The sequence below is a fragment of the Betta splendens genome, chromosome 12 (assembly GCF_900634795.4).
Source record: "Betta splendens chromosome 12, fBetSpl5.4, whole genome shotgun sequence".
NCBI lineage: Eukaryota > Metazoa > Chordata > Actinopteri > Anabantiformes > Osphronemidae > Betta > Betta splendens.
In genome coordinates this window covers 4117748-4138716 of record NC_040892.2, presented here as the reverse complement: position 1 = coordinate 4138716, position 20969 = coordinate 4117748, and the positions used below count along the sequence as shown (strand labels likewise).

The following is a 20969-nucleotide window of genomic DNA, read 5'->3' as shown; positions in this document are numbered from 1 at the left end:
AACAGAGGCAAGAGGAGTCGTTATGATGATATTTCCCAGTGGATCTGAAGTGAATGGGTGAACAGTTGCTGTACAGAGGAGCAGGAACTCAACAGAGCGCGTTTTGGAATGCGTAGAATGGCTGCTCCTGTCTGCTGATATGATCTACATTCCCCAGGTGAGCGGAGACGGCGCGGGTCATCTGATCGAGCGCGCGGCTTCATTCACAACTCCAAAAGAATGCAAAACAAAAGCGAGGAGCATGTCTCTATTAAAAATGTCTTTTTCTGCATGATTATGTTTATTTAACTTTTTAGTATTATCATTACTATTTATTTATTGGTATATCTATTCATTTTCACTTGTATTTCTAAATTTCAAAAACGCCACGCATTAACACCTGTAGGTGGCGCAGTTGAGCAATTCTAATTTATTTTTCAAAAAATTCAACAGCAACAACAAAACGGTTCACACACTTTATCGCTTTCTCGTGTTGCAGGGACGAACTGACGTGCTGTATAAAAGTGCTCCATGCATTATTTCGACAGCTACACATGTGACTGTAAATGCCTCTGTTATAGTTTTGCCCGCTAGACGGTCATCTAGTGGGATAAACCTCCGTGGAGACGTTGGTTTTGCGGACGCGGAGCTCCGTCGCCGTGTTTACGTTTGACCGCGTGTAGCAACGAGCGGACGCGGCCGAACCGAGGCGATCAGCATGGAGACGTACGCCCCTAAAATGAGCCGAGTTCTGATGACACCCGACCCACATTATATTCCCGGGTAAGTCCAGAGAACCGGTACCTGTACCCTGTTTAATCCTCTGATATGATGATGTGATATAAAACGCTGCAGACGTTTCATTCTGTTTACACGTGTGTTGGGGGCATAAATACAATTATTAATTAATTATGATCATCTATGATTTTGTGATTTGCTATTGTTGTCGTACTGCTTTTGCTTCCTTCATCACCTGCACTTCACCTGTGACAGATACGCAGGCTACTGCCCGCAGCTGAAGTTCAACATGGGCCGGTCCTACGGGCAGCTCACAGCCCAGCTGCTGACCAGCCCTGAGGTGAAGCACTCCAGCCGCCGGGTCCTCCACGCGGGTCACGTCCCCTCGGAGCCCGGCGCCGACCGGACACCGAGAAGCCCCGTCAGTGACACGACGAAGACAATACCAGGATACACGGGTCGGTCGTCGCAGTAACTGAACACCCCCCTGGAATTATTTATATGGGAGGAACCTGTTTGTTTGGACTTGAGTTCACTCATGACCATTTTTATGAGTCCACAGACACCCCCAACAACACGAGATCCACTAATTATAGTTTAGCTGCAGACAATAAAAGAAAAATGCAACCAGAACCGTTTTCATAGCCATGACTTAATGTTGCGTCCTCCCGTTTTAGGCTTCATCCCAAAGAGTCGCAACTACTTCGCCTGCAGCTATTCCGAGACGTGTCGTCGAGCGCTGACAGAGTTCTACCAGGACCGGCGCGTGAAGCTCTGGCAGCCGTCGACCTGCCAGGACCTGCCGGCCGCCGTCGACCTCACCAAGCCGCCGTCAGAAGTAAAAGCCCGACCCGACCCGACCCGCTCCACACCAGCACCACACAAGGAAACTCATGAGCATAGACCACGTGATCACGCCTGTTCTAATGGTTCCTTTATCGTTCGGCTCAGGGCCCGAAACCTCCTCTGACACCACAGTCAGACGCAGTGTTTTGCTACAAGCCGTTGAAGAGCTTCACTCCTGTAGGAAACCCATATTTAATGGAGGATGATGACGATTCACACAAGTACTTCATCTCAGGTAAAGCACGGAAACACAAGCTCAATCACAGAACGATCCATCACTCTGCCGATGTCATGTTGTTGGCAACCTTGAGTATTACCGTATTACCTGGGCCTTTGTGTTATCACCTCAGATGATCGGTTTCACTCAGCGGAACAAAAAATGTTCCGCAGACGTTCCAACGGAAACAATCTAGCCAAAAGATATCGGCAGAACCTCACTGGTGTCTCTCTGCAGGATTTACAGGACACGTGCCCAAATCCCGCTTCCTGTTTGGTCAGGGGTACCCCGTCACCACCAACCAGGCACTGGTCCAGTTCAGGAAGCAGCAGCAGCAGCAGCGTGAGGCCGGGTCACACCGCCCCTCGGGGAGCACCGGCGGCGGAGCCTCCCTGCCCACTATCTATCCATCAAACAGGGGCGTGGTGCCGTCGTTTACGGGTCACATCCCAGGTGTGTGTCAGCAACACATTACAGCCCCGAGGTTCACCATCGCACGACATGTAACACGCTGTGCACCGCTCTGCAGGCTACAGGTTTATGTACGGACGCACGTTCGGCCAGCTCTCCCAGAATGCACTGGGAAAGAGCGGCATCAAGAGGGTCCTTCAGGAAGAGGCCTAAAAGCGAGAAACCAATGAAGTAACCGGTTGGGCGAGTCGAACCCGATCACTTATCAGGACGGCCTCGCATTTCTGTGAAGACTCACGTGTACAAATAAACGCTTGGCGCAGACACAAAGACAGGTAAACGTGTTTTTATTCACACACCTTGATTGTCACCGGGCATCAGAGGAAGCATTCCGACATCAACACAATGATAAAGGAAAGAATCGTTTTACATTTTATATTATTGCAGTATTTAAAAAAAAACAAAAACACAAATGCTTCCTTCCTATCAAACTACCACGCTATCAAAATATACCAGACACGTTGAAATACCTGAAACAGCCACAAGGCGTCTACACGTTTGTGCAGCTTCACTGGAAGACGTGATGCACTAGTGAGAACCCTACAGCAGAGACAAATTTAGATTCTTACAAATAAACTGCAAGAACAAAACGCTTCAGCAGTTTTTCGATTACTGTTTTACAAAAGGCCTTATGTTATAATCTGTCATGTATAGATGCAGATTAGCTGGTGATCTAATAGCTGTGTATTTTGTTCTGATGTTCAGTTCATCGGTGCTGATTAATGCGAGCTGCTCCACATGAATAAAACTCACAAATTAGAGCCACAATCTTTAACTTCCAGTGTTAAAAGGTCGTTAAAACCCAACTTCACAACTATTAAAGCAAGCAACAAGATGTAGTGGAGACTAGAGTTTGTAGACTCATGCACCTACAGTTCGTCCATGCTGGGGATTACTGAAAATAAAAACACTGCACTACAGGCTAGTGAGACAAATGTGACACTAAGACGTCACTGTTTGACCTTTTTTCAACTATTACTGAGATGAAAAGCAGTGCTACGGAAAAACCGCCAGTTATTTATGATTCACGGATCATTTGGCAGCACACGCACGTCCGACCATTTACAACAGAGAATGAAGAGAATGCAAGGAGAGTAACAGGAAGTAGGAGCACCAACTTATGGTTATTTCACAGTCTCACTGCAGAGCTGAGCGTTGACCTCGTTGATATTTAGGATCAGGATCAGATGTGGAAGCTGGTCGGTGTCGCGTGATCACATTCATTCAAGTTCACGTTAAAATGAAAACAATGGAAATAAAAGCCAAAGTCTCTGTTTAGAGACCAGGAGCTACTTCCTGTATGCGACGTGGCACTTTGGCAAAATGCTGTTCAGTACAGATTTAAAGTGAACCTCATGAATGTGTCGAGAACAACTGCCTTGTTTGGATGGATGGACACGATCACCATGAGCAGGTATTTTCAGTATGACTCAGAGATGAGATTAGCGGAAACGACTGTGAAAACGGAGACTTGAGGCCTTTTTGCTACAGGACTTCAAATCACCTCTGACCAGTTCTTTAGCCTCTCTGTACTTTGATGCCTTTTTAAAACCAGTACCAGTCCTCCCACCGTGGGGCGTCATTTTAGTAGTGCTTGCGTTTGTCCATCTGCGCTGCTAGCTTCATGGTCCTGATGGACTGAGCCAGCTGTCCGAGCTGCGATCGGTCCAGATGAAGCCACTGTGACGGGCGCCTGAAGCCAGAGATGGAGATCAGTCAAGCCCCATCATATTTACCAGGACCATGGAGTGTGAAGCGGGTCTTACCTCCTGGTTTGGGCCCTGGCGTGGTTCTGAGAAGCTGCCTCTGCTCGGGTGGAGCCGTCGGTGGCCCCGAACAGCTTGGCCCAGCGCAGTGCGCCCTGATGCGGGCTCGCTGCCTGGACCGGAGACGCCTCGAAGCCCCCCCTCTCCTCCCATCGGCTCTCCATGCTTATTTGAGACCAATCACCTGCATACACTTGATTACAGTTCTCCGCCCCTTCTACGAAGGGATCCTGCGCTGGCCGCCACTCTGGGACAGTGGACGGACACGGGCTCCTGTGGGCCCGCGCGCCCCCGCGGCGCTGTTTGATGCAATTTGAATTCAGAGGACTGAGGGTTTCCCAGCACTGCAGGCCCATCTGCTGCAAACCCGCCCCCCGCGGACCCCTCTGGCTGTCGGCCTGCAGCAGCGGCCAGCTGGTGGCCAGCAGGGCGGAGCACGGCGGCGGCGGCGGCGGCGGCGGTGGGGAGACGCCGAGCGCCTCGGGACGAAGCCGGCGGCCGCGCAGCAGTCGGGGCTCCAGCAGCAGGTTGAGGTCAAAGGGCAACACGGAGAGCGGCTGCAGCAGCAGGAGCAGCTCCTGAAACATGGGCCGGCACCGACCCAGGGACATGGACAGGAAGCCCCACGAGTGGTAGTAGGCGCTCACCACATCTGCAGAGACAGCGAAGGGTGTGAACGCGCACGCGAGGGGAGGGACACCAGAGGCATAATAAAAAAAAACACTCACCCTCCTGACCCTGAAGGTGGCTGAGCCAGAATTCTAAAGCTCTCAAGCTGAAAGACATAATTCCACGTGTTTTACTATAAATAAAAGTCTATTAAAACGTTTCACTTGCATCATTTTTTACTCTTTGTACGTACTTGAGCAGCCCCATGACGAAGGCTCTCAGCCTCATGCAGTGGGTGGTGAGCTGGGGGCACTGTCTCACTTTGGACACCAGGCTGTGAAGAACCCGGGTGGACGGACCTGCGCGCGCACACACACACACACACACACACACACACACACACACACACACACACACACACACACACACACACACACACGTTCATGATACACCTGCACACACATCCACTCGAGTTCCTCTATAGATGCTACGGTTGTTTGTACCGATCCTGGTAGAGACCTCCACCACGCTCCAGGAGTGGTTACGGCGCTGCCCGATGATCAGGTCCAGCTTGTGATCCCTCAGCCCGTCCTCTAAAATATTCTGGATGGCTGGGCACAGATGTTCCAACACCAAACCCGCGATGGTGGGGCTCCAGGAGCTGTTGCCCAGACGCATCTGTACAGGCCACAGACACAACACAGGGCTCTTTATTTCACCCGGGGTCTTGACTGCTCATTGTATAAGTTTGACAGTTCATTCAGTACCTTCTCCTCGGGGTCTCTACTGCTGCCAAAATGTGCCATGACCAAATCCACAGCTCTGCTCACAGACCGGAGCAAACCTAGACACATCAGACAGTAGTTAGTCACTATTATAAAACAGCGATTCTACTGTAAAAACCCTCCAACCCTCATTTACAGAGCATCACTCTTATTTCTGGATGACTGTGATTTCTCAGGGACAGAGACGTGGAGAGGGTTCATAATACATGAAAGTCACTTTTCTCCTAACTGGGTCAACTTGTGGTGCTGGGATGCAAATGTGAGCGAGCACGGAAGATGAAAGAGCTCTTCCCTCTCCATCTCTGCGACGGCTCCATGATCGGTCTCTGTAACTCTCTATGCGGCTGCAGGTGCCTCTATTACTGATCGGCCTTTGCATAAAGGCCACATCGTTGTATTTACACGAGTGGCCCGAACGGTGCCATTGAAACAATGCAGCGAAGTGCGTTATAAAGGATCAGCTCCGCTTCCGCTGCCTCCTTCTGCCTCTCATCCTCTCCTGGAGCTTGCTCTCGCGCACACATAGGCTACGGAGCTCAGCCAATCCTGTGCGGGGAGAGTTAAAAATAGGTCATGTTTGAGAGGAAGCCCCTTCGGGGCGTCGGAGGCGCTGCTGCAGCACAGCGAGTTTCTGCTGCTGCTCTCGACAGCTCGTTATTGGCCTGACAGGCCGTCGTTTCTGCTTGCTGAGTCACCCTTTCGGCGTGTTCGGCTCGCAGCGTTTCACCTTTGTTACCTGTGTGACGCATGCACCAGTCAGTCACAAGCGCTCACCTCTTCTCTGGAGGTGGCTGATAGACATGGACTCATAGGATGCGTCGGGCGACAGGCAGAAGTCGGCGGGCGGCCCGTCGCTGGGCATCAGGCGCTGGCCGCGTTGACTCCGCCCCCCGCGGGGCTCGGCGGAGTCCTGGGTGCGCGGCGGATGCGGCCCGGGAGCTGCCGAGGAGAGCAGGGAGCTCAAGGAGGAGAGGGGGGGCGCCGAGGAGAGCGCGGCTGTGAATGGACTGTGGGAAAAGCCGCAGTCGGTGAACCTGGCCTCGGGCTGTGAGGACGTAGGAGGAAAGCAGACCTGCAGGTTCGGGTAATGGGCTTCAGCGGTGAGGGGCAAAGTGGGCGGCGTATGGGAGAACACGGGGTCATAAGTGTAGGTCTGGGGCTGAGTAGTGATGCTGTGGCTCCGCTCCACCAGAAGGTCCTGGTAGGTGGGGGTTTTAGAAAGGTCGGAGGGGACGTGTAAAAAACGGTCCCTTTTCCCTGAGAACGGGCTGGTTCTGGACGTCCACTGGGTCGTGTGCCCTTGGCCCCGGACTGATTGGGTCCACGTGCCGACGAGGTACTCCGAGGGACTGGGGGTGCAGGTGGAGCAGGAGTCGGAGCTGGAAGGAGCCTCCAGGAGGACGGGGCAGCGGGCGCCGCCCGGCGACGGCTGCGGGTCGGACGCGCGGCGGCTGCTTTTGTCCCTGAACTTCAGGCCCGACTCGGAGCCGCTCTTCTGGCTCATGTACTGCTCCAGCAGACCGCCCAGCCGCTGGGCCCGGGGCTCGCCGGCCGGAACCAGAACGAAGGGCTGGATGGGCAGGGAGGTGGGTCTCTGGGCCCTGCTGCGGCGCATGGACTCGTCCCCCGAGGAACAGGCGCCTTCAGGGAGGGTGACGGACGACGGCACCGTTCCTCGTCTCCTCGCCCTCACGCAGGTTCACAGTCGCTGTGGATGCGGATGCTCCTGGGTTCTGTGGGCTACACTGGAGCTCCCGCATGTGGTCTGAGGGTTCCTTCCTGCAGCCGGGAACCTGGTGATCAATCAGCTGAAAGGAGGAGCAGTTCGAGAGCGTCTGGTCCTCCTGTTGATCCGCCCTGTCCTGGTCGTGATACACAGAAACATTAGAAGCCATTAGAACCACGTTTCCCACATGGGGTCAAGTCTAGAGGCTTCACATTGTAACAAATGATGCTGTCTGTAATACAATAGGAGCTTCAGTTACCTGATTGGACTCCTTGTGTCGTCCCAACGACTTGCGATGCTCGTTGCATCTGCTCGGACCTTCGGCGCCGCTGCTGAGGCTGGACCAGGCCGGGCTGGGGGACTGGGAGGACAGGTCGCAGGTCACCAGCTTGTAGTACTTCTGGTTGGTGCCCATCGCCAGCGAGGCCGGGCCTCGGAGGCAGGCGTTCAGGTCGGACGCCTCCAGGGAGGAGAGTCCGGGGCTCGGCGGCTCCAGGGAGCAGAGGTTGCAGTTGGAGTCCAGGCCCCGCGGGGACCAGCGGGGGGCCTGGTCCGCGACCGGGGATCGGGGCACCGGGCGCAGGTTGAGGAACACGGACCCTTCGGGCGAGCCGGGGTGAAGGGCTGGGCCGCTGAGGTCGAGGGGCGTGGCCGGGTTGTTGCTCCGGTTGTACATGGCGCAGAAGTTGACCAGGACGCCGTCCGAGCTGTTGCAGGAGGAGTCGCTGACGTAGTCGGCGTGACCGTTGAGCAGCTCCGGGGAGCACCCGCGTGTGTCCTTGAGGGCGTCTGAGGCCTGGTCTCCACGGCAGCGCTGCGGTGGGTCCGGCGGGTCGGGCTGCTCGCCGAGCCAGCGCCGCTCCCTCTCGCCGCCCCACGCGATGCCTTCAGGGCCCCATCCGCCGTCCACGTCCCCGCACAGCGGCCAGTTGGAATTCCCGTGCAATACAAACGACGAGTCCTCGTAGTACCTGTGCAGGTTATCTCCATCGCCATCTTCATCTTCCTCGTCTTCATCCAGCTCCACGTTGGGAAGGAATGAGTTGTGTAGTCTCAGAGCGCCCCGGGCTTCAGAGCTCTCCCCGGCCTCACGCCTCGGGCGAGACGCCGCCTCCTCCGGGGACGAGGTGGAGTCGTAGCGGCCGCTGCTGTCGCTGGCGCCCTCCTCCTCCGCCCGCTCCTCGTTGAGGCTGCTGTAGCTGCTCCACACGGGCCGCCTGCCGCCGGCGAAGGCGTGCTCCCGGCTGAGCGAGTCCCGCTCCGGGAGGGACACGGCGCGGGTCAGGCCCGCCGGGCACAGGCGGCCGGGCCTCTTGGCGGCGCTGCACAGGGCCTGGACGGGGAGCTGCCACGTGGGAAGCTGCACCACGGGGAAGCGGCACGCTACCAGGGTGTCCCCCGACAGACCCGACGCTGCGATCATGCTAAACACAGCCGGGGCATCGTCCTAAAACTGAATCCTGAAGGAGGAAAACAGGAATGAGGTGTCAGTGCTCTCATATTTGCTCTTGGCTTTTGCAGGTGACACACATTCTGGCCTCAGCTGTCTCTGTAGCTCACCACCATATGATATATATGATGTTTTGACTATTTTCACTACAGTAGCTGATTCTGTGGAGCCTCACTTAAATCCCCTGGTCCCTGGTTGTCTGCATCCCCCAGAATTGTAGTCAGCCGTTCACAGACCCCTCCTCTCGCTGCTTGGGCCAACCACAGACCTCTCCCAGTTCCTCAGCTGCTCTGTAACTAGGGCAGCTGCACTGCAGAGCTGCTCCGCTGGCACTGCCAGAAGTAAATAGACCTTCTCATCAGTTTAGTTAACTCGGAGCGCTCGACCTCTTTCTGAGTCACTCCTTCATAGCTTCACGCATCAAGTTCCAGCTCATACCTGTGCACGTGACGCTAAATATTGATGAAAGAAGGCGTTAATCAGCCATCTTCAACAACTGTTAAAGAAAAATGATGAATGTGTCTGAAATAATTAATGATGCTACGATTCAGACACACACCAGTTACTGACGATTGAGTTTGACGGTGTTATAATCTTTTATTCTGGGCTTCAAATTCAAATCAAGTTCCAAAGAATCACCTCCTGTGTTTGTGTGTGTGTGTGTGTGTGTGTGTGTGTGTGTGTGTGTGTGTGTGTGTGTGTGTGTGTGTGTGTGTGTGTGTGTCTTCAAATCAATCAAAACAACATCTGTGGAAGATGATGGGAAAGGTAAGCCTCTTTATCATCACAACACCGTGGTGAACAACGCCGTTGCCATGGCAACAGATGGTAAACACTATTACTGACACGCTCACAGCCTATAATACCATAAGACCAACGGGAAAACAACCAAAACAGGAGCTGGATTACAGTTTTAAAATATGGACATCTTAACTTTCAGCTGTGGTGTAGTTTCATCCAAATGTGGTTTAATAAAAAACAGTTTCATTTTTAATTTTATAAGTATTATAACACGATAATAAAGACGCAGTGAGTTATTACATCGCGGTTGCTCAGCACTGCAGGAATGTAGGCCAGTGTGACCGACAGTCGTCTGCAGAGAACTAACAACTTCGCTGCAAAGCCCGTTGGAGCTGGAGTCCACAGAACTTAAAGTACCAGCATCTATGGCCCACGGGCCCGTCCTCCGGGAACTGGAGCGCGCCGAGATGCTCGTGATTAACGGAACCGTTTCACTACAAAGGTCTGTCAGGTCACGTCAGCCAGCGCGCGAGGGACGTGGTTCTGTTCGGGCCGTCTGAGGCCCGGCTCGCTACGAGTGAGGACTGATGAGACATCATTAGAGCTGGGCTTCATTTAAAGGTGGCCGAAAAGTTTATGTAAGAACTCAGTCTTTGTTAAATATGATGCGAAGTGATGTCGAATCTAAATCCAGATTCAAGATTTATTGCACGTACGGACAACGAGGTGAGAAAGGTCATTCTCTAACTGTTTCCTACATTTCATATTCAAAGAATCATGTGAGACAAGAGACAAGCTGCACATGTCAAAGCGGCGCCCAGGATAAAAATAGCGCCTCCATCCTCACACACACCCACTTAAAGCACAGCTCACACGCGTTCTGCGAAAATATGAGAATGGGAAAATCAGTCCTGCAATGAAATATAGATTTAAGAAGCAGCCGAAGCACATAACATCACACGCGTTCAGGCTTTTGCGGCATCGTCACCGCACCTCCTCTTTAACGCTGGCTCCTACCTGAAGACGCAGAGGCGCATCCGCTCCTCCTTCGACTTTGGCTTGAAGCAAGCAAACATTAGAGGAAAACGCGCGAGCGCTCGGTGCCGGGCGTCGGACGCCGTCCGTGGTCCCCCGCGCCGCCGCTTCTGCGAGGCTCAAGCTGGCAGAGGTGTTACGTCACAACGCCTCCAGCCAATCAGCGCCGAGAAGCAACGCATCCGCGACACCTGGTTGGAAAACTGCTAAGGAGCCCAAAATAAGCGACAACACAACGGTTAAGATGAGTCACAGTAAAAAAAGATTGATCTTATTTCATAACAAACATTACAAGTGTTACAAGCAACACAACAATAATATAATATGATCATATTATTGCTCTGATTTGATCCTTTTAATGTTGTATGTAATAAAATGAGAATAAATTAAATCATTTTTATTTATGTTTTCGAAATGAAACAAAAAGTGACAACACGTATTTAACAAGCCATGAAACAGGTGACCTGTAAAAAGTCCCTGCAAAGAGAAACGCTACGGTCGGTGCACAGCACACACATGCTGTCTGCGCTCGCCCTCTAGTGGAGACAACGAGTAGTGTTTGGCTCATTTTGAAGGGCGTCGTATTACTGTGTACAGTAGATATCCCCTCAATAGCCACTTCCCCTTTTAAACATATCATCGTCATGGTGCTGGTGTTATCATTAACCAGGTGTTTGTGAGTACTTGTGTCCCTTTAACTCTGCTATTCATTCTCAGCAGGGAAATGAGCCAGGCACCAAACTCTTATGTTTACTGGAGTGAGCCCCAGTTATCAGTACTGCATCAGAGATCAATCACCTTTTTAACCATTCTGCTCTCTTAATCAACAAGAGATGCACCTGGTGGCTCCAAAACACACATTTACAAAATGTTGACAGACCTAAAAATATCCTCGCAATCCTCAACCCTGCTTTATTTATAGCAAAAGTCAGAAATGGCTTTTAAGGTCAGGTCTGCGTTCTCTCAAACAGATGTGCAATATTTATCTTAACTTGCATAATGTTTTTAAATTTTTTGGGTTATTTATTGAGCAGTTTTGTTGGAAAAAAAAACAAATAACACCAGTACAAAAAAATAAATATTTAAACATGCAAAAAACGTTGGACAACGCTTGTATGGAGACCAATGGGGACGTGACCATCAGATCTCATGAATAAACAAAAATATTTCATTGCAACGGTATTTTGCAATGGGGGTATTTTCAATATTCTTTATCAACCAACAGCCTTTTCCCACTTGCATTGAATAAGTGGGAGAACTGTGAGTAATATTTTAATTAGTTTAGTATTTTCCTATTTCTGACAACAATATGAATAAAGTAAAATAAAAATATATCTGCATATTTACATTACAAACAACCTGAACCAATGAACTCAGAGCACCTCAACCTTGCATGAATATTTGTATTTTCTTATTAAAACATATTCAGCTTGATACAACCTCCCAGAATTAAAAGTCAGTATCTGTGCTTGGGGACATTTGTGTAAACATGCAGCTTCAGCATTTATAGCCTTGTTTTTTTGCCGTCCGGTGCCAAATCAGATTACGTTGACAGGAGTCTAATAAACATCCAGCATGTCTCCAATTCAAGCCTCTGTATCAGAGCAGAGACACGTCGATGCGGTCCTGCTGGCAGGCGATGGAGTCCTGAATGTGAATATCTGCTTTAGGTGGAGTTCCAGAAGGAACAAATACTTTTCCTGTAGAGATAAAGGGCAGATTTATTGCAGGGTCATTATGTGCCGACTTTGCCCAAGTTGTGCAAAACATGTGGACACAGAGATACTGGTTTGTAACCGTGAAAAGCCACTGAAGAACTCATTACTGTTTGTATTGAGTCTTTTTATGAATAGTGTTTACTTAGACTTTAACACTCAAAGCTCTGCTGTACCTGCAGTACTTGGTGCCACACTCGGAGTGGTCCCTGCAGCTGGCACCAACAGGCTTCATGCTGTTCCAGCGCCACAGCAGGGAGCGCTTGGTCCGCTGAATCAAGCCACTCCAGTCCTTAGACAGCGGGAGCGGGCTGACCTGCACAGACACCGATACGATGCACTGTGAGCCTCATAATGTAGGGTGCAAACATGAAAAGCTGGAAGCGCATCACAAATGATCATGCACTACATCAGTGGAAAAGAGCTCAAGTACACGATACATGAGGTGAAGTGTTACCAACTTACCTCCGTGTTGAAGACCAGGAAGAGAAGAAGTGAAAAAACAAAGACCTTTTCCTTAAGAGCCCTCATGCTGTTCGCAGATCGAGCCCAAGACGCACGTTGTCCTGCAGGTGAGCGGGCTCGGCCCACTCATATTAAGCGCTTTAATTGGGTTGGGGAGGAGCTTCCCTCTGACAGACTTCAAACCTTACTTTGCCAATTTGCTGCCGTAGTGACAGTGTGAGGTTTGACAGGAAGACGCTGACCTGAAGTCACAGCCAGTCGGGCACTTATCAGTTTTTAATGACAACCATGGTCAAGGTTTATCTGCAAAGAGTCAAACTATACTTTAACCTGGCAATTGAGGACAATTCCACGTCGAAGGTGTTGAACCGAAATCATGTCATTAGCTGTGTATCCTTTCATTTAACCCTGGGAGTTGGGAAAATGAAAATGAAAATATTTTGCCATTAGAAGAAAGGTTCACCATTAATTTGCCCTTGGAATATTACCGCTCAAAAAATGATTGAACATCAGGCAGAAGTTATAAAAAAGCTTTTGGCTCCAGAGAGTGTGAAACTTAACTAATTGTCACTTGAGTTAGTGTCAGATCAGAAAAATCTCATCAAACCTTTTATTCCACTCTCAGCTTTGAGGTGACACATTAGCTGCTATTAACACCCTTTAGCAAGTCAGTATCATGAGCCATATTATTGGAGGTTGTATTACATTGTGGGTAAATTAAGCACTTAAGCTGTTGTGAGTCTGACAATAAAGACAAAATTTAGAAAGTGTAATTTTATGCCACAGAACAGAATTGTTGCTCCTGAAGCACGGATGGTCCAAGTTATTGTGATGAGTCATGTCTGAAATCATTAAGGTGTGCGTCTGTTAAGTGAAGCCATAATAAATCAAATTCTAAAACATCACACATTTAATAAATTTGTCAGAGCAACGTCTGAAGTCTGGAGCCAGAGACTCTTGCTTCACAGTCAAGTTAAACCACATGAGAATATTTTGTAACGCACGATGAAGCAATTGCGACACTTTAGAAGTTGTGAAGCACTTTTTATAGAAGGTGCTGCAAATGGCAAGACAATGAGCAAATTGTGAATAGGACCTCGGTATGTAAACGGTAATGTGATTACATGTGTGGTAGTAGTGTAAACAATGTTACACAAAACACTTAGTCAGAATAATGCAAACAGTAACACAATTAAGCACTGACAGAATCTTTCGTATTGATAAATGATCAAAACAATTGCAGCACAATAAAAAAAAAAATCATTTTCACTCCTCATTTAGATCATAAAAATCCCATAAAAAACTCTTAGAACTCCAGAATTAAATTATCAACTCACCAAAAACATTCTCATCCTGTCCCGGTGGTGCAAATGTAAAATGAACGCTATTAAATTTTTGGCCAATACGTGTATATAGTGTCATACAATCAGATCACAAGTGGCCAAACATTTTTCTATTAGGGCCATAAATAAATAAATAAAAAAAAAACAGCAGGCAAGACAAGACATCCATACCTGGGAAAAAAGGTTTTGTGTGTGTGAAAATACTGTTATTCCACACTGATCTAATATAAATATTCATACATATATTAGATTAATGTGTAACTGCACCGATGGACAAAAGAGCATAATGTGCAAAGACACTGATCTAGTTCAGTACAAATTTAAAAGCTCCACTAATAAAAATGCTGAGAATAAAACAGCCTATCACACATTATTTTACACAGCTGTGATGTAAAATAATGACACACCAAAATTATACTTAGGACAGACTTAAATGACTCTGTTATGGCTGCTTGAAACATAATTCTCTCATTAACATAATATCAAAACAAACACTTGACTAGAAAAGGCACACATTAGTTCTACTTCTGCTAAGACACAAAGCACACAGTCCCCTCCACCCACTCATTAGATTAAAAAGGTCTACTGGGTTATCTGTAAAACGTTACTTGGGCATTAGCGGTAGAAGGTGCAGTTCCTAGTGACCTATTGAAACCAGGCTTTACTCTGTAAACCAGGCAAAGGTCACATTATGAGAGCAGGGGCTGCTCAGCAGCAGTGCCCTGAAAGAGAAAGATTTAAATGTGTCACCAATTCAATGAAACCAGCACGAGAAACAGCTTTCTTCAATATGACTAACATTTAAATTACTAAATGAATCAATTAGCTGATCAATAGAACACTAAAAACTATTAAAATAATTGCCACATACTCAATAGAAAATAATAGCTCTAGTTTCTAATGAATCTTCTATGAATCTTTGTTGCTTCTGTGTACTATAATAATTAATACCTTCAGTTTTATCATTTTAACTAATTGATTAAGACAGTGATAATAAAACATTTATAAACTCACGTCTGGGACCTTCCTCTGGCAAATCAGAAACATAAAGATTATTCCCAGGATGATGCTCACGCCAATCATCATGAACGGGATGTTTTCCACAACACTCTTCTTAGTAACAATCACTTTCAGCTTCTTGGCTGATGCGTCATCAATCAGAGCGCTCTGAAAAAAGATAAAAGATGGAAACTAACAGAAAACTAAGGAAACACTGACAACACATGACTGAGCTACAGTAGGTCAGTTAACACACAGGCCTTGAGACAGATGTGGGACACTGTTGGTTGCCTTTAAATTAAACAAAGACTTGTACAGGTTTTGAATTGTTGACTTAAGATACTGTATGTGACCGACATGTCTACTCAGTTTACAGGACATGAAAAAGGTGTGTGTGTGTGTGTGTGTGTGTGTACCTCATTTAAGTAAACCACAGGAAGAACCACTGTTCTCACATCTCCTGTTTGACTGAAAAAAAAATTACATATTACTTATTATTAAAATGTTTTTGCTGCTGTTTTTTTTCCTTTTTCCACAAGCTAATTTCCCAAAATGTTGAAATTGAATAAAGCGACAAAGAAGCTAAGCAAACAGTGAACTTTGTCTATATCTACAGGTAAATGTACTGAACATCTGCTAGCCTGGGGCCCAATATGCTGCTGGTTCTTCATTCAGATGCCATGTAGATGCATAACAAGTCAGCAAAGAGTGTCCAAAAGTCCGTTTATAGTGATGATGGTGGCAGTTATCTAAGTGGTAGGTCTGGGTAGACTGAGGGATTCATAGCATCATAATAAGCACAGCTATAGCCAACACAGTGACAGGAGCAGTGACTGAGCAGATTACCTGAAGGTGGGAATTTTCTCTACATAGACGTTGACCTGGAGCCGCTTCGCCGCTCGCAGGACGATTCCTGTGAACTGCAAAACAAAATAACCTGTCAGGATGACATGGCTGGAAAGCAGCTGGTCAGCGCTAACACACAAACACCATTTATTCCTCTTATCAACAGTATCAGTGACACACGATGGCCATTTTGGTAAATTAACAGTTTGAGCGTTCTGTTGTCCAGTATAGGTTGAAGGTCTTTCTCATCTGAAATATAATCATATACGCAATAAACAAAGACAAGAAAGACCTCACCTGAAATTTTATACAGGTGTAATATATACAAATAAAATATTGTATTAGTGATAGTGTTTCAATCAACAGCATGACGCTAATGTGGGTGAGTGAGTGAGTGAGTGAGTGAGTGAGTGAGTGAGTGAGTGAGTGAGTGAGTGAGTGAGTCCCCGTCTCATTTCAGAGACATCTGGGTTCGTAATACAGGTCTGCAGAAGGCTTACTGAAGGAACCATGGACGACTGCTTTGTGGATGAAAGTGAAACCTCTCAGCTTGAATAAGGAGCCTTACATGTATGCATGTAAATGCATACAGTAAAAAAACATGAAGTTCAATAAAAAGAAGGAGATGCAGCAAGACAATAAGCTTATTCTACCAAGAGGAGTCAAAGTCTTTGGCTCAATGCTGCTGGAAACTGAAGATCTGAACAAGGCAGTTTAAAACATCGTGTTATTTCTGACAGAGGCAATAAAGTACTTTGGTCAGTTTCAATAATCTCATGCTGTGACACAATGAAGATTACAGGACAATAAAATAGAAAACAGTAGCGTGTTTACGCTTTGAAGACTCCTACTCCTGTACAGTAGATGTTCTATGGGTAACATCCACTCACAACTCACAGGTTGTGGTTGTGCTGGAGCCTGACCAGCTGTGAAGGAGTGAGAGGCGGGTTCACACAGGTCACCAGTCAATCACAGGGCCTCCCATTACCTTACCTTACCTCTTAGGGGTTATAGTACCTGTATTGTCATTACACATAATTTAGAATTTAAATGTTTTTAATGTTGAACACTACGCACATGAAATATTACTGTATCGAAAAAGGTATTTTCTACACTACAGGTAGCAAACACTGAGGTCCAGTAAGCGTGGTCCACAGGGTCTACTACATTATTAGTACACATGATAAGAGCTGCACCAGCTTATCTTTGGTGTCAGCCTCGTACCAAGTACCTGGCTTTAATTTTTAACCACTGTTGACAGCAGTCCATCACCAATGGCTCTGAGAGACTTCACCATCTAGTGGTTGAAACTAAAGCCTGAATTTTTTTTAAGTCAACAAAAACTAGAGCTTTGTTTTTGTGAATAAAAGTAAAACACTCAAATTCACCAATAAAGGAAAAAGCGAAGACTGGGAAAAATTATTTTTGTTATGATTCCTACTGGATTGATATCGATGGACGTCTCGTGTTTCTCCTTGTTAGGCTTCATCCCAAAAACATCCTGCACAAATTTCTCATCTGCCTGGTAGAAGTGTGGTGAGGACATGATGATGGGAGCTCCTGAACACAACAAAGAGTCAGAGTCAGATTTAGAGTAACATTATGGAAGGTAGTTCATTCAGAAAACAGCATTTCTGCAGAGCTAGAACTACATCTCATCTGACTCATTATGACACAGGTTGGTGTAAACATATTTGGATGATAAAATTTTGTTTTTTTTTCCATATAAACCACTTCCCACCTTGTTTACAAGTGCTGACATTCAACACGCCGGAGCCCAGGCAGTTTCCAGCAGGGACACAAAACCCCTCGTTGGCTGGGTTCACAGTCGCATTGGCAAACACCTTGCTGGGAGGAACGAAGCGGTAACCAGGAATCCCCTTCACTGTCACATCCCCCTCATACTGAGCGTACAAGGACCTTTGGATCAAAGTCAGACACTGGTTAATATTTGCAAGAACGAATCAATTCTTTGCAGCTAATTGTGCAACACACGAATAAGAGACTCTATTTAATTTGTATGTGAGATCAGCAGCACCCTAATTTACTAAAAATATCCAAATTCTATTGTCAGATGAATAATGAGTAATTGATAATGACGATGATCATTAGTAAATTGGAGTACTCTATCCTGTGTATTATGACATGAATGAGACATGACAGACTGGTATTAGCTGTTGTGAAGTGTGGTTACAGCAGGTAGATGAACAGTGACCTCATTTCCTGAGCACTGCACTGTAAACTGACAGACTTTATATATATATGCCTCAGACGAGCCGTGAGAGCACATTAATGAGCGGAAGTGGTTTAGTGGTTTACAAGCTCAAATCAGACAAGTATATTAATAAGGCAGGAAAAGAGGAAGCAAAAAACCAAAACCTGACTGGCATCACTTTCATATCAACCACAATGATGCAGCCTTTAATTCATAGCTGTATTTTGCAAATAAAATAAATTCTATAATAACATGTCAAAAAACATGCTTTTGAATTGGGGATAAAATCTTTAGATATTTGTACTTTGATATTTACGGCTCACATTGGCTTCCGATATTTTCTGAACATACAGTATACTGCAAATACCCTTATTACATAGTTAATCATGTTTTTTTTCCACACAGTAAAACTGTCTACACACCTGCACAGGTCAGAGGAGAAGATGTACAGAGTCTCATCCTTTTTGATGATGGGATGGAAAGATGCTCCATTGGTTCCATTAATCATGTTGCACTCGTCGGTTGTCCACCAGGTCAGTGAGCTGCAGGAAGACATAAAACACAATGACTATGAATTTTCCTCAGCACCAGGTTGGATTAAAAAAGATTTTCACTTTTGACTATTATTGAACCAGTGGCTTCTAAGAACTCTGTTACACAAGAAAATAAACATTGTGGGTTAGTAGAAAGTCTAAAGCTGCCACTGCTTCTCTTTTGTGCCATACAAGAATAACTCTACACTTAGAGCTGTTTGCCAGGTCACCGGGTTATCTGGCTGTGGTTTAACAGCAAACTGACAAATGTGTGTGTGAGAATAGAATCCATGTTTTCTTCTACAACCTGAATATCATAAAAGTATGAGAGCTCATTATATCAGGATGACACACACAGTAAGTGCCTGAGCTAGCTGGCTTGACTAACTAACCTACATAACCATTTCATCAAACATTACATATTCTCATGAACAGTGTAGCTCCTATTTGAAACAAATCATTTGACATATGGTTCCCACTGAACCGATCAACAGAGCATTCTGTAATAAAAGTGAAAAAAGTTCAACCTCTGACTGTTCCATGTATCCACTCTCGCAAAGTCCATGTAGTCTTGCTGGCCAGTGAAAAACACATATTCACCATCATTGGAGGCATTGCTCTGTCGGAAAACAGGAATGACTTTAATTTAAACTTTAACAGGTTGGCACAACAGAACAAGCTGAATTACAGGAATACAAAGAATTATATAGACAGACCTTGTAGAAAAGTCCAAAAACATCATCCAGGTCAGGGTTGAGGACTTTTAGGGCTTTGAGGAGACCATCTTCATATCCCCACAGCAGCTCTCCCACTGTGTGGGTGGTGAACAAGCCTTCCCCAGTGCCTCTCATGTAGTCAGAGATAAGACGAGCTATGAAAGAATGGTCCTTGAATCTTTCCATCACCGTCTACCAAGAAAGAAATATAAGTAGTGATCAAGCTGTTGTGAATCAAACACTGTGTAAGCAACCAAACAGCACCAGTACTTCATGGATGTAATGTACAGAATTCTCTTACTACGGCAGGAATGTTGACAGTCCTGATGAGGTCGCTCTCTGGGCCATGGGACATGTTACGCTGGAATATGTACGTTTTAGTGTTGACAGCTGCTACTTTGGTGCCATTATCTTGGAAATTCACCTGATCCATTGGTCGGTACTCCCTGTGTTAAAAACATCAATTCAGCTGTAATGAAACTGTAAAAAAATCATTTATACATGGCCCCTAGAACCAAAACTATTAAATTAGACATGACACTAGCATAAATAAGGGTTTTCATCAGTATCATCATCCTCCCTCAGGTCTAACATTACCACTAAAGTACCCCTGAAGTGATGATGCCTCCTCCTTTTCATAACCAAGGGTCACACATTTGCCAAACCCAAATTAGCTAAGTCTTAGAGAAAAGACTATAAATAAATAATACAGTGACATGGGAAAGAAAAGTCGAACCTTTGCTCCATCACGCTCTCACCTGTATGTATATGGTCCGATCTCCACCACAGCAGGTCTTTCCCCATCAAGCACCTCTAAGGGGTTTGTCAGGTTGAAGAAGTAGAACTGCATGTATATAGGTGCTGGTGGATCCTCCCAGGCCTCAAACGACTCTGTGCCATTTTTTAGAACTACTTCCTGTGGGGGACAAAAGCCAGTGGGTGTCTCATCCAGCACCGCTGAGACAAATGCAATGCAAGACAGATGATGTGCTGACTAAGCTGCTGTCACATCATATGACAGATGGTGAAATCATAAGTGTGTCATAGGACACATATTAAACTACTGCTGTAGGTCAACAAGTTTGGGATATCACAAAACAGGGTTAGAAATTTAAACATTCTAAGCTTTTAACTGTTATTAAAAAATGTTGCAGTCTTTGTGCAAAGTGATTGAATGAACTTGAACTTGAGCCTTAAGTTAAAACTACATCAGTCAGAGATAGAGTTTACAGATACTGTAAGAGTTAGGGCAATTCACACTCATCCGTAAGCACAATTTACAGTTACACAAACATAAACGTCTAATTTAACGCCGAACTACATTATAAAGAACATAATGACGCTAAGTCAAATTCGACTGTTTTAAATAATGGCCGAATCAGACCAAACTTTAGTAAATCAGCTAGCTATCTAACGTTAGCTAGCTTACATGGAGACCTAACGCCAAGGTAACGCTCGTTGCACACGGTTAGCCTCAATACGACGCTTACCTTTTTGACCTCGGACTGAAGAAAATGCTGAAAGACTTTCGCCAGGACCAAGGCGATGCCCGAGATCAGCAACAGCAGAGAAATGACGACAATACTGTAGATGCAACAAGATTTCAGTGCCATGCTAAGGAAGCAGTCGTCCTGCTAAAAACAAACGCTTTTGTTCACTTTCACTATCATGCGATAGCTCCAGTGTCTGCTGTGTTTGTTTTGATGGACCACTGGAGCAAATAATCCAACTTCCGAAATTAAGAGCTTTACTGAAACCACTTCCGGTTTCTTCG

At 46.5% G+C, this 20969-nt stretch overlaps 4 protein-coding genes across 5 annotated transcripts; 1 reads left to right on the top strand and 3 right to left on the bottom strand.

Moving 5' to 3' along the window:
* Nucleotides 1-8: 8 nt before the first annotated feature.
* On the top strand, nucleotides 9-2525 carry fam166b (family with sequence similarity 166 member B). Of its 2 annotated transcripts, XM_029169039.2 has the most exons (7): nucleotides 9-157; nucleotides 561-762; nucleotides 973-1175; nucleotides 1395-1555; nucleotides 1669-1798; nucleotides 2018-2233; nucleotides 2310-2525. In XM_029169039.2, the coding sequence occupies exons 2-7, from the start codon at nucleotides 698-700 to the stop codon at nucleotides 2402-2404; spliced, it is 870 nt and encodes a 289-aa protein (XP_029024872.1). In that variant the 5' UTR covers nucleotides 9-157; nucleotides 561-697; the 3' UTR covers nucleotides 2405-2525. The 2 variants fall into 2 exon arrangements, with proteins under 2 accessions (XP_029024872.1, XP_029024871.1); XM_029169038.3 differs by lacking the exon at nucleotides 9-157 and having other exon boundaries at nucleotides 455-762.
* LOC114866859 (AP-4 complex accessory subunit RUSC2) lies at nucleotides 2522-10509 on the bottom strand. Its single transcript, XM_029169078.3, is given in 10 exon segments — nucleotides 2522-3944; nucleotides 4018-4669; nucleotides 4746-4792; nucleotides 4880-4985; nucleotides 5130-5304; nucleotides 5394-5470; nucleotides 6186-7055; nucleotides 7057-7273; nucleotides 7397-8597; nucleotides 10346-10509. Coding segments are annotated over 9 exon segments (3417 nt in total). The 5' UTR covers nucleotides 8561-8597; nucleotides 10346-10509; the 3' UTR covers nucleotides 2522-3835.
* Nucleotides 10510-10843: 334 nt separating this feature from the next.
* Nucleotides 10844-13418, bottom strand: LOC114866857 (liver-expressed antimicrobial peptide 2). The gene is made up of 3 exons (XM_029169076.3): nucleotides 12544-13418; nucleotides 12255-12394; nucleotides 10844-12063 (listed from the first exon to the last, which is right to left on the bottom strand). The coding sequence occupies exons 1-3, from the start codon at nucleotides 12607-12609 to the stop codon at nucleotides 12030-12032; spliced, it is 240 nt and encodes a 79-aa protein (XP_029024909.1). The 5' UTR covers nucleotides 12610-13418; the 3' UTR covers nucleotides 10844-12029.
* A 148-nt stretch (nucleotides 13419-13566) lies between these two features.
* Nucleotides 13567-20933, bottom strand: scarb2c (scavenger receptor class B, member 2c). Its single transcript, XM_029168986.3, has 12 exons — nucleotides 20686-20933; nucleotides 19954-20111; nucleotides 19497-19641; nucleotides 19196-19387; nucleotides 19007-19098; nucleotides 18369-18488; nucleotides 17473-17651; nucleotides 17173-17291; nucleotides 15732-15805; nucleotides 15302-15353; nucleotides 14901-15053; nucleotides 13567-14608 (listed from the first exon to the last, which is right to left on the bottom strand). The coding sequence occupies exons 1-12, from the start codon at nucleotides 20806-20808 to the stop codon at nucleotides 14576-14578; spliced, it is 1440 nt and encodes a 479-aa protein (XP_029024819.1). The 5' UTR covers nucleotides 20809-20933; the 3' UTR covers nucleotides 13567-14575.
* Between the last annotated feature and the right edge of the window lie 36 nt (nucleotides 20934-20969).